The sequence below is a fragment of the Erithacus rubecula genome (genome assembly GCF_903797595.1).
Source record: "Erithacus rubecula genome assembly, chromosome: 3".
NCBI classification, from domain to species: Eukaryota; Metazoa; Chordata; class Aves; order Passeriformes; family Muscicapidae; genus Erithacus; species Erithacus rubecula.
In genome coordinates, this window is record NC_136689.1 from 32,769,120 (window position 1) to 32,782,567 (window position 13,448).

Here is a 13,448-nt window from a genome sequence, read left to right on the forward strand (position 1 = left end):
GTAACAAGTAAATAATGCTTCTTTTATTAATTATTTATTGCACTTTGTTTAAAACCTGTGGACTTTAGAGGTTCCCTTATGACAAGTGTTTGTCATAGTGGCAGAAAACAGATCCATTGTCATGCTTTATATACTGCTGGTGGAACATATCCAGTGTAGAAACTCATGCCATATGCCAGAGATTCTTGATATAGGTAAGTGGCTGGAGAGAAGATGGGAGAATGTAGAAGAATACCTTTTTTTTTTTTTTTCTGAATATGGTGCACATATTTTGGGAGTTTTATTTTTTGCTTTTTGTCTTTTGTTTTTTTGTTCTGGTGAAGTTTTTTGTTTGCTTTCTTGTGGGTTGGTTTTTTTTTTTTTGACAGGCAAGTTAGCAACAGGATGAGATGTTAACCAAGTTGCCTTCCTCTTCCCACACTGGTCTCAGCTAAAGCATATTCTTTCTCTCATGGTGTTTTTTGATGCATTTAGAATTACTGTGACAGCTGAGCATTTTTCAGCATTTTGCTTTAGATCACTATTTTCAGCCTTAAGCTTTGGCTTACCTGTTTTGGTCTTAGCTGCAGTCTTGAATGTCATATTTGTCATTAAGCCAATCCTTTCTCTGGCTGAATGTTTGCTCTCCCAGTTTCCTCTTTCTCCATTTTTTCATTGTCTACATCCAGCACTACAAACCACATGAGGCAATACACTGCTTAATTTTTTTGCCTTATTTCTTGAGACAAGTAATAATGCTTTTATTTTGTGTCCCAAGAAGCCTCTTTAGGTTTTACTTAGCAGAATAAAAAGATTTACCAGTGATGCCCTTGCCACAGACTTGTCCTAGTTCTACATAATGGACACTGTTCCACTTAGAAACATTTTTTTTCTTCAGCTTTTTTTCTATCTGTTGTTTGTTGGGCTTTTTAAAATTATTTTTTCTTCTGCATAAAATTAAAAAAAAATGCCCTGCTTCTAAATTATAATTGAAACCTCAAGAGTGAGGCTTGGCCTCTGTCACAGCACTCTTTGCCAATTAGTCTGTATTGTCTGTGGTGGAGGAAAGCTAGCTAAGGGGGGTGCCCATTAGCAGGCTCAGAAAGAATGTGATAGGATCCAAACCCTATCCCCATCTCCATCCCCCTGTAAATCAGAAGACCAGTGGACAATGAATAATTCATGATCTTCAAGAAGCCTCACTGTGACTGTCTAATAATTCCAGTAAGCTTTATGTCAGGTTTGCTTCCACAAGGGAAAAAATGAACAAAACTGACTAACAATATTATTCCTTATTTTAAAAACAAAGCAAGAAAGTACATATTCTCCTACCACATTATTAAAACTTTGTGATACCTCCTGTCCTCATTTAAGTTACCTCTTCAAACTTGCCAACTCTGTGATATGTGCTGTGGTGTATTCTCTGTGGCAATGCGTTACCCAGACTAATTCGTAATGCTTGACTTGGAATAAATTCATAATTATTCCTGGTAAATAATTCCAAAGGAGAAGCATGCACTTAGTAAGAAGTTGTCCTGTCAAAAGAATGATAAACTTTTCTCCAGGTACCCATTTCCTATTCTAAATGAAAGCAGTAGCAAATACAAGAACAAGAACTAAAGTTATTTCGAGTGTCTTGTTTTGAATAGAAAGGGAAATGCTGCAGAATATTAATTTACAGCAATATCTAAGTAACAGCTACTGAGATATTACTTACTAACACCCACTACTTTTCCAAAGGTTACTACATTAATTTATATGAACTGTCTGGTATGGAAAGGAAAACTAAGCAAACTTTACCAAAGAGAATATTTAAATATATTTAACAGAAAGGGGAAATTGAGTGGGCTATGCTCCAGTTCAGGAAAGGAAACAAGAACAGAACTGAATAAAAACAAATTCAGAGAAGGAATTTATTCTGTTAGAGGGGAAGAATGGTAATTATGAACAAATGTACAATAACAGGTGATTAAAGAATTTTGACATTTTGAAAGAAGGTACTAGTGTGGCAAAGATGCGTGTTCCTTCCTTCTTGACTTCTTCCATCACCTTGAAAAAGCTTGATCCAGATAGAAATATTGTTAATGAACTGCACACTGTGGATGTAATAGGAGAAAAAGCATATTTAATTGCTTTTTCAAACTTTATTTCTGAAACATTTTTATCCCAATTAAATATAAATTACATCTTCTTTTTTAAAAAGAAATTGCCTTTGTGCAAATTGTAGATATATCCACTATTTTAGAAATTCAAGTCAATAACCTAATTTAATAAAGATTAATGTAAGAAGTATTAGGCATATGTGTGTAGTTGCAAGCACTTGCTACAGAAGCCTAAATTAAATTTTTGAGAGATAAGCTGGAAACTGATACAAACTTGCTAACCACTATTTCTTCTCTCTAGGAAAAAGTAAGAAAAAGGACAAATGTAGAAATTCTCAGTTGTATCCTCTGATCGAGAACCAGTTCTGCCCGTGTGACAAGTACAGTGCCCAGCCTGTGGGGAACTGGTCAGACTGTATTTTGCCAGAGGGGAGGATGGAAGTGCTGCTGGGAATGAAGGTCCAGGGGGATGCCAAGGAGTGTGGGCAGGGCTATCGCTACCAGGCCATGGCGTGCTACGACCAGGACAGTCGGCTCGTGGAAACGTCGCGATGCAACAGCCACGGTATTGGCCAGCCCATTCCATTCCATCTACCTACTTACGTGCCTAATCTACATTTAACATTGTATCTGCACAAGTAGAATTAGCACATTAATAGTTATTGGCTAGACTGCCTTTTATCCCAAGATACCTTCAAACACAGCATGTTTTTGCTGACTTTTAAAATAGTAAAATTCAGTGAAATCATAATAAGCTACTAACTAGGTATTTTAATTGAAAAAAATAAAATCTGTTCTTTTTCTTGATAACTGTACCTAGAAATTTGAGAATAAAGCCATTTAGAAGAGGCAAATTCACAAAAAATAAACAAGCACAGGACTATTTTGGAAAGGCTGAAATTATTTCCACAGATTCTTTAGATAGCTTTAAACTCCTTAAATAGTCTTATCTCTACCATTTGTTTTTCAGCACCTTAACTAACAGGCATGCATTGATCTGAGTTCAACAGCACACAGCACTTCTACTCCATTTAAATCTGTCATGTGTAAAACTAGGATGGTTAAAGACTTTATATTTTTTTATATTTGCATTGCTCCAGGAAGGAACAGTGTTCTTTCCTAAAGGGGATGCATCTGTAGCATTATGATCAAAATTGGCAGTTTCTGGTTTTCAGTGAGCCAGAAATGTGCTAATTGCCATCAGTGGAGTTTTTGTGTTCATTTTTTTTTCTGCTTGCTTTGCAAACTTGTATCTGAGCAATTGGTATGAAAAGCTGGATGTTAGTGCCATTAAAAGGTCAATCTAAGTTTAATTCACACATGCATTCTACTCTCTAATGTTAGGATATCAGAAATTTCATTTATTTACTTAGATCTATTTAAAGTAGCTGATCAAAGAAATTGAATTAGTCACTTTTAATTTTCACTATTAATTCCAGTTTAGAGATACGATAAACTAGAAATTCAATGTATCAAGTCAAGGTGTTAGCATATTCTATGTTAGAAATTAATGATTTTTCAGCATTAAGTTCACAGTAACCTTTGAAAAGTGGAAAAATATAAAAGTACTTCAGTATGTAGGAAACTAGAGGAAGTGATGGCTTGCTGCCAATCAGTTTTCAATGACTTGAAGAATGGGCACTGCCAGCTTTTGTGTCAAAAAAAGGAAAGAAACTGTTTGTCCGGGAGCATGTTGTTGGTGTTGTACGTGGTAGGTAACATGCTGCTGCTAGGAACAGATTTTTGTGTAGAACAAGTATGGATGTAGCTGCTTTCAAACCCTGGCAGTACATTTTGAGGTGCAATTCTGCTGCAAAAATGAAAGAAATAGAATAAAAAAGTATTTTAAAAGTATATTCTAAACCATCATGGTTTACAGTGGCATAACTCTCTCCTCATTATAGTAATTTCTGGTCCAATAGATTTTATCAGTGAATGTGGCCTGCATTCACAGTGACCACAATGAATAATAATCCAGTGGAAAAGCTGCTAACAATGAGTTACTGTTATTCCTGCTATAGTCAGGGCTACTCCTTGCATGCTCTTAGAATGCTAAGGCATCCTTCCAAAAACACAATATAGCATTGCTTTGTTGTGCTTTTTCCTTCTCAAGTTCCATCCCTTTTTTGCTCATGGGAGACTTGAAGTCTCTTTTAACTTTGTAAAATTGAAGTGTTTTCTTGTCATTACTGTATTTATTGTGGGTTGGGAAGCCTGAACCCTTTTTTTTTTTTTTTAGGTGTTGTTTTGTTTTGAGTTCTTTCTTTCTAGATCAGTTCATAAGATTTCTGGTTCCTTGATATTCCACTACTCCACCCCCCACCTCACACCCCTTCTGTCTGTTTTTTTCTCATCAGTTCCATCTGAGAGGGAAAGTGCATTCCATGGTGTAATGTGCGAGCAGATGAAACCTGAAATTTTTATTGAATTAATCCTGTATTCCTTCTACCTTCCTACAATTGTTTGACAGGAACCTCATGTATACAAGAAATGAAGTATCTGATATGATTTTGATGATAAAGGTTTAAACTGATGCTAATGAATATGCCACTAAATTTATGGTTTCCTTTCCAGTAGATCTTCTGTTATTGGTAGGTATTGTACATACATAAGGTTTACATAATTTATTGTCTGCCTTCGGCATTTTTCCAGGTTTGGCATACTTTCTCAAATACAAGAGAGCTAGAGCAAATTACATAGATTTTTCAATCTAATCTCAGTATGTTTACTGCCTTTTCTAAATAACTACTTTGTATTCATGTGTTGTATTCTGAGGATTTGTTTTATTTTTCTCAACATGTACAAACTGCTGCTTTGCCAGTTAAATCTTATTTTATATCTTCCCAATATTTATTTATGAAGCTTTTTTTGTTTTTCTCATGCACTTGTTGTGTGACAGTTCTTCAGTTTGGCATCTTCTAGGTTTCAGTGTGCTCTTTCATTTTTTGGGGTTTTTTTCCCCTTGTGTTTTGTTGTTGTTGTTTGGGTTTGTTTTGTTTTGCTTTGTTTTGTTTTGTTTTCTTTAAGAACAAACATAAGAGCTATAGTATGCCAAATCGACAAGGGACTTCTGTATTACCACAATAGTACCTCACCTGCTAGAAAATAAAAGTGCCTTGTGGCTTCCCATCAATCTGAATTTAGCTTTTCAAGCAGAACTTGACAGAACACATAATTCAAGCCTGCTTGGGTTATTTTTTAAATTTTAACAGAGGTGCTTATTTCCCTACAGCAATGATTTTTCACTAATTTCATAACTGATTTTTAACTGGATTTTTTTATCATTTTATTACTGATCCAAAGTGTCATCAGGTTTTTCCACTATGTTCTCTTTTTTACACTTAGTTCCTGTGAGTCTCTAATTTCTTTTCCAAGCAATATATTATTTCCAAGCAGTGATTTGGTGAATTAGCTTGCAGTAGGAGAGAAAACAAGACCAACATTTAAGGGAAGATATTTCCTGTCTGGTATCCAACTTGAACTTTTGCTGTCTTCTGACACTATGAAATCCTGAGATGGGAAATGGAGATAGTTGAACTTCTTCAGCTGTGACAGCAACCTCTAAATCTGGCAAGAGAGACAAAGTGCACCCACACTGATGTTATTAATACATCATGAGATGTGTTTTTTGGTATATTCAAATGACACAAGAAATTCAAATTGTGAGACTTTCAAAAGTTTTATGCAAATATTGCCATGTAAATTTACAAGGCCATGAACAGGCCAGTGTTGCAAGTCATGTTGCTTTGAGTGGAAGGAATGAAAAGACAGATCTGCTCCGCTGTGCCAAAAAATTCATATGCTGTTTGTTTTGCAAAATGTTGCTTGGTTATTATCACAATTTAGTTGATGTATTCAGAAAATAAAAGGTAAACAGAAGCAGAAGAATAAATATGTCAAGTTTCTTTTTCCTGCTTGACACATCTCATGTTCAAAAGACTTAAGAAGAGTTAACTAACAGACTGTTTCAGAGACACTGAGGAGCTAAAGGACACGTGACATAAGGACCACCCTAAATTAATACACCTATTTGAGGATTATTGTGATAATTTTTGAAATTTTGGGTGCAATTATGAAGTCTCAAGTGCAAATAAGTTTCTCAAAAAGTTAGGAGTGACTGTAAAGAAAAGGAAAGACAAAATATAGTTAAATAACTCAAGTGTTACTGCTGGGTAAGAAGAAGGCAGACTTCTGGTAAGAGGGCAGAAGTCCTTCTGCAGAGGGTCCTTCGATTTCTGTAGCTTAGGAGATGCTTCAAAAAAAATCCCATGCAAACTGTTGAAAGTAGACCTTAATTTCAGCTGCACACAGACAAGATTTGTTTTTCCCTTGCTTTCTTTTTTCATCTGTGTTGTATATGCCAAACGTTTTGACTTTCATTTTCAAAATATTTTGTTTCACATTTGAGCCATATTTATTGGTAAGAAAGTTTACACTATTCAGTGGCCATTTGAGCCATTCTGCCACTGGTGTTTTTCATCCATTCCAGATCTGCACAGTATGGGCAGGAGCTAATAGCTTCCAGATGTCAGCAGATGTGGTAACATCAGCTAAAAGTGGTAACTGAGCTGTTGTTTACCTGTTTCCCCTAGTGGAAGATACATCAATTGCCCTTTGTCAGCTTCCTGCTTTTCAATACTACATAATATAATAATACTAGATAATTTTATTGGAGAAATATAAAAGCATATTTATTTTGTTAGTCATGTGTGAGAGGTTTATTTTTTTTCCCCATTAGAAAAACCATAGTTGTTTTTCATAGCTTTATCCTTGCCATGAGTCATGTACTGGAGCTCTGTGGATAATGACACGTGTCTGCCAACAATCTGTTTCCATGTATTTGTGAAAAATAATGAGAGAGATTATCTTCATTATTCCTTTAAATTGTACCTTGGAATTTTCATGACAAAAAAAAATCAAAAGCAGGCCACTGCCATGTTTATGAGCTAGATTATTTGCTGTTCAGTATTTGGTTTTTCTCCACCATGTATCAATTATGAATGATGACCCACATAAGCTGAGCAGTGGTTGTGTTTGTGTGCTCCTACTGAAGGCAAACAGGGCAGCATGGCAGACAGATGCAGCATTTTTATATAGGTCGTGTTACTCTTCCTAATTCATGTCTGTTTGCTGTTAAGACCTTAGGCACAGTCAAGCAGTCAGGATAGTTTGTCTGCTGCCTTATTAGTGTGAGATTATTTCCCCCTTCAGCATTAATTAAATGAGATGCATTGATTTGTGCTGACTCTACAAAGCCCTCAGTGGCTACAAGGCTTATGTGGAGGATTAGAGAGGAATATCAGTGAATACTTTTGCAACAGCTGCTAGGAGAATGGAGAAATTTTGTATTTAATTTCTTATATGTGCAATAAAATAAAATCTTGTGTAATATAACAGAGTCTATATAGACCAAGATGTCTGTTACAGCTTGCTCTATCCACTTTTATTAGGATTCATAAATAGTCTAACCTGAAGCAATGCAAATTTATCCAGAAAAAAAAACCCATCAGTGTTAAAATTTAATTGATACTTTCCATTGAATATTTATTCAAAAGTAAATATATTTCCCATAGGAAATTCTAATCAAGTATGGTAGTAAGCCTAGGTTCTCAAATTGTTATTAAGGCTCTTTACTGTTTCATAGCCTATATATTTTCTCATATTTTTAAAATCTATATAGATTTTTGTCATGTGCTCTCTAGCCATATTTTACCTATTGACCTGCACCAAAATTCCTACCTCTGAATTCTAGTGCCTCCACATCTGCCTTGTCAACAGGACATCAGTCTTAAAGCAGACATCCATCAATACAAAGAGGTGTAGTTAGTTCACCAGAGGAAGAATTACTGATGCAGGAGATAGTTAAGCATGAATAATTGCTCTCAGATTTTGAGGCTTTGAAGGGTAATCCTGGAAAAAAAAAAAAAATCTTATGGTGTCCAATCTATCTCTCCATGGCTCAACAGAAATATGAATAGTCTCTAGAAATATGTATCTTTGGATTCAAACGAAATGCAAATACTTATATATTTCTTTATCCTGGAAGATGAGATCCATGAACTTTATATTTCCTGGGAAAAAAAAAAATCTATAAGAACTGCATAAACCATTTTGACATTGCAGGTTTTTTCTTTGAGACGTAGTATGACATTTAGTTATGAAAGTATGAGCATAATTCTGTCAGTCCTAGGGACAACAGAGGTCATGTAAGCCTTTTGTGAGATGTTTGTGTTTGCACCCTTCAACTGGAGTAGTCAGTCTGTTCCTGCACATTGCACATGCAGTTTGAGGGGAAAAGTCTCATATCCACCTGCTTATCCTGCTTTGTCATTAGAGAAAGCACGAGTCCATTAAAGTCCTCCCTTATAAATTATCCATCACATCTGTTAATGACTTTGCTCTAGGAGTCCAGATTTTATAGCCAATTAGCAATGGGACAGTAAACTTTTCCCTTTTACTAATGAGTTCAGTTCATACTCCTAGTGGTTTGAAGCAATTTGTTAAATTGTGGTTCAGTAATCTTTAACAATAGAATAGCCATGTTCTCACTCCTAACAGACAACTGCCCATTTCACAGCCTTATAGGAGCTGAAATAATGGAGAAACTGCTGCCCTGGGAACAGACACAGGCCCTTAGATACAGGCAACTCTTTCTAACACCTCTCTGGACCATGCAGAGCCCTGTACCACATGCAGATATTCTGTATCACAGTACACCACAGTCTCACTCTCCAACATCCTTCAGATATTGTGAGGAGAAGGAAATGATGGAGAAAGCATCCACATCCATGTAGTGAAACACTTCAGTCAGGATGAGAAACAGCAGGGAAAAGTGAACTGATGATGTCCAGAGAACATATCTTCAGCCCTTTAATTGTTGGTTTTTTATTTCACTGTCCCTCCCCCACCTTCTCAGCTCTTCTTCATAGACATTTCACTGCTCTAATTCTTTCCTTCTCTCTGCATCTATTGTATTTTAGGTATTTTACCTTGGTAATTTCTTCCTTGTTCTTTGAACCTCAAAGCTCTGGTAGTGCAATTTAGTGCAATTGTATTAATCAACCAGTCTGTGTGGTACCATTGGGTGATATTCCACCATGGAGACCCTTACCCATGCACTAGAGGCTTGTTTCTGTAATAAGGTTCTATACTAACACACACACAAGGTTTGTCTAAGTGGCACCTTTCCAAGAGTGATTTGATCAAACTGATAACAATACTGAAAATTTTAAAATGGCTCCTTCAATCCTTTTCATGTCAGAAACTATATATCTGCATCACCAGTGTCATTTACATGTAGTATTTCTGGTTTCTGCATTTTAATATTTTTCAATATAACAACATTCTGTCTTCTCACTTGGCAACATTGTTATGGTGTGAACAAACAAATATCTGAAATTTAGCAAAAACAGCAACAACTACAACTAAGTGTAAACTTTTCAAAGTTCATGAACATCTGCTTTCTTGGACTTGAGGGAGGATTGCTATGAACTTATGGAGATTGTCCTTAATCACCCTAAAAGACAGCTGATTTCATACACAAAGAAAGGCATCTGAGTGATGACAAGTTCAGAGAATCTTTTCTTGAGAAGTACCATTTGATAGGTAGTAAAGGGAGTGGAACAAGTAATTTACAACAAGGAATTTATTTTTTAATTTGCTCTTATTTCTGTCTATAAGCAATTTGAAGTGTGCTTCTGCCTCAGTTCTAAGGGAGTCCAGTAGCATAGCTAAATGTTAAATAGTCTGTTGAGCAAAATACTGAGGCCCCTGAGAGGAAATATAAGCCAAGGGATGAATATGCCAAAAACTTTTTGATGTCAGCTATAACAAGGTCATTTTCATTCTGCATGCTAATTACATATGGAATGCAAATCAGAGAGCACAGTGTTTGTATTTCTTCCCTTTGTCCTCTGTTTTGATTTGTGAGACCATTCTTCGTTACATTTCACTCTGGCCAGAGGATGCCAGCGTAAGCTCTTGAGAGCATTTTGTTCTTTTTTTGTGCTTCAACAAGATATTACTTTTGGCAGGATGTTTATTTCTTTTCTCCTCTTTCTTTGTTTTCTATTCCCATGCAGATTCTCCTAAGAATTCTCTTGACTTTATGTTCTGAGCCATTTATTTCCTCTTCCTTCTCACTGCCTTTTCTTACCCTTTCCTCTATTCCTCCTTAGTCCCTCTTTTGTTTTGCATTTCCTCTGTTGTATTGAATTCTGACTCTTTTCCATAAAAAGTGACTTCATATAATTATAGAATACCCTGAGTTGAAGGGGACCCACAAGGATCATGGAATCCAACTCCTGGGCCTGCACAGGACACCCCAAGAGTCACACCATGTACCTGAGAGCATTGTCCAAACACTTCTTGAACTCTGTCAAACCTTGTGCTATGACCACTTCCCTGGGGAGCCTGATCCAGTGCCCAACCAACCTCTGGGTGAAGAACATCTTTCTAATATATAATCTAATCTTTGTGTTCTTCACTTGTTTATTTTATTTTCTTTCTATTTGGCTAAGCCCTGAAATTCCTTTGTGGACCCCTTAAAACAGTATTCTTAGTATACCAGTGGTTAGAAGTGTTTTAATGTTTGTCTTGCATCTTACAAAAAAATAAGTGTTTTTCTCTCTATTCTCCAAAAATGCTCTGCACTTCCAGAATCTCCAAGACATCCTATGTTGTTAGAGCTCATTTTAGGTGCTTTCATTGATTGACTCTGTTCTTGTTCTCTTCTTGACAAGTATTTTCCATTCTTCTTGTTCAGCTGTTTAACTTTCATGTGTGGAGTTTGAGAATTGACACTTTTTTGAGAAAATAGGAAAGAGGGAGAGGAGAGCATCATAGGCCAGATATCATGAAGGTGGCAGAGGAAAGAGCTGTATGGTGAACACAAGCTATTCCATGAAGCTTGCAGGATTAAGAACCCAGGATAAGATTGCAGTTCAGTATTTTTTCATTATTGAGTATGTGGGTAGTGTCATCTGGACCCCTGCATCTTCTACAAAATGCATTAACATGTCAGCAGGTTGCAGTCTTCCATGCTATAACTCTTAGTAAGATTCTGAATCTGAAATAGGATGCTGTTTTGCCTTTTTTGCATTATATGGTAAGGCAGTGGCTGACTTCAATGTAGATATTTCATGGATAGTATAAAGGTTGCTCTAGTGATATGGTTTCATGTGGTAATTTATGGAATCACTTGGAATATAGCTCAGGGTAATTAAAATGTTACCTGGAAATTGCATATAGTATCATGTATTTGATACAAATTCTGTCTACAAGATTCTAAATATGTTGTTAAACTTTGTGTCCTTGTTTGAATTAATTGAAGAGAAATGAAACAAAATAACTTCTGATTTGTCAGTCATTATAGTTTAGTATGTTCCACACAGGGTCTTTTTGGTAGGCTATGAAGTATTGTCAAAATCTTGGAATACCATGGTATCCCAGAGAAGATCTTGGCAAAGACTGAGAAGATTCCTTTGAAGGTTACTAAAACAAGCTCAGAGGTCTATGGAAGTCCTAATAAAGTCTTCATGAAGCAGCCTGTACTAATTTCAGTTACCTACTTAAGGATATATAGTGTTTTTTAAAAACTTGAATTACCAAATATAGAAATTTGACAAATGGTAAATGGAATAACTGTGTTATAGTAGAAAGGTCTCTCCAGAAAAACATGTTGAAAGTAAAAGCATCATTTCAGGATCACAAGAAATTTCATAGGGCAATGAAATCTTCACTTAGTTCTATCAGACAGTAAATATCACTAAACATTCATTGTTTGGAATGAATTGTTTCTTTTAACTTTTTTTGGGCTTTTTCCATTTTAATTCAGTAGCTTCCTGATTGTGTGAGTACATGGTTTTGCATAGCACCTGAGAGGACTTGTTGAAAGCTCATTTCTGGTGAAGGTACAGACTTTGGTATGCATGCAATCAAACTTCAGTGTAGGATGGAGCTCTGAGATAGGGTACATCAGGTTTCTAGGACTCAGAAATGTCAGGTAAGGTTAAATGTAATCAAGTTTGCATCTATTACTGTGGGGCAACCTATGTCAGCACCTCTGATATGCAGGGATGTGATCCTCAAAAATGTACTTTATACACTAACCTAGTATCCCTTTCATATCCTTTCACTGACTGGTCACTCAAATGGCAACAGATATTTAATAAATATGCTTGGAATTCAAGGTAATGATATTCTAGTAATTTTAAGGAAGAAACATTTGGTGAGCATTAGTTTCACAGTCCTCAAGTCCAAGAAGTGCTCTCTATATTTATTTAAATAATTAACAAATTAACAAATAATAAACAAAGTAAAACCATACTGAATAAAACCTGAATTTGACCATAAAATGCTCTAAATGCTACTATATGTTTTTGTTACAGAAAACTTCTTTATATCTAAAACAAAATAACTATAACTCAAACAACCAATTAACTAGAAATAGGTATATAGAATTGAAAGCTAAGTGTTTCAATCGTTTACAAACTTTGAGATTGGTTGTTATTGGTTGCTTTTAGAAGAGACAGAAGAACTTAGGTTAAAAACAACTCATATCTGATGAAAAGACTGATCCCTTTAGAATTTTAAAAAATCTATCTATCTGACAAAGAATCAAAACATTTGAAGTCTAGGAAACCATTAAAATCTTTTGAGGGTGATCTTAGCCAAGTATGTGTCAATTTTGCAAATGTTTTCATTAAATATTTGAATAAAATATTTAAATACAATTTTAAATTCAGCAAGGTTTTTAATCTGTAAAGTGAAATGCTTTGCACATCTGACACAGGAAAGGGGAGAAGAATTTAGGATAGAGTTGTAGGAAACATTCAGTAGAGGCCAGCTTTTAATTTGATGTATTATAGCTTCTCCCTTAAATATTGGGATAAATTGCACATATTGTAGAGCATTGGCATATGTTGCTTTTGAAAGAAAGACATTTTCACTTATTCAGTGAATTGAGGCCTCATGTTACTCCCTGCAGACCATGTCATACCCCCTTCCAACCTCTCTGGACCAATGACTTCTCCAAAACAAACATCTGCTTTTCCATTCAGTGCAATCATTCAGTGTGCTACTCTGGGCAGATGGTTGTTAATCAGCAGATCATTAATGTGGCAGGCTACTCTCTCTTTCTAGCCTTAGAAAGGTCACAAGGTGTTAAGTGCCCTTGCTCCAGGCTGGCGAGATGCATTTCTTCTCAGCTGGATTTTTTATGTATAATTGCAATTTAATTACTTGATACAGTTGTGGAGTATCCTCTAATTAAACCTTTTTGCCTTAAAAAAATTACATATCATTTATGCAGAGCAAGAATAATGCCACCAAGAAATGGTTAGTGTCAATTGCATTGTAGCTGTCAGA

At 35.7% G+C, this 13,448-nt stretch overlaps 2 protein-coding genes across 3 annotated transcripts in view; both read left to right on the forward strand.

The window, feature by feature from the left end:
- VWDE (von Willebrand factor D and EGF domains) overlaps positions 1-13,448 on the forward strand; it is a 458,699-nt gene that overhangs the window by 347,704 nt on the left and 97,547 nt on the right. The gene's annotated exons all lie outside the window — the stretch shown is intronic.
- THSD7A (thrombospondin type 1 domain containing 7A) overlaps positions 1-13,448 on the forward strand; it is a 263,208-nt gene that overhangs the window by 217,960 nt on the left and 31,800 nt on the right. For both annotated transcript variants that reach the window (XM_079301320.1, XM_079301321.1), the window contains exon 16: positions 2,383-2,646. In XM_079301320.1, coding sequence (XP_079157446.1) covers positions 2,383-2,646 — 264 coding nt within the window. The remainder of the gene's footprint in view (positions 1-2,382; positions 2,647-13,448) is intronic.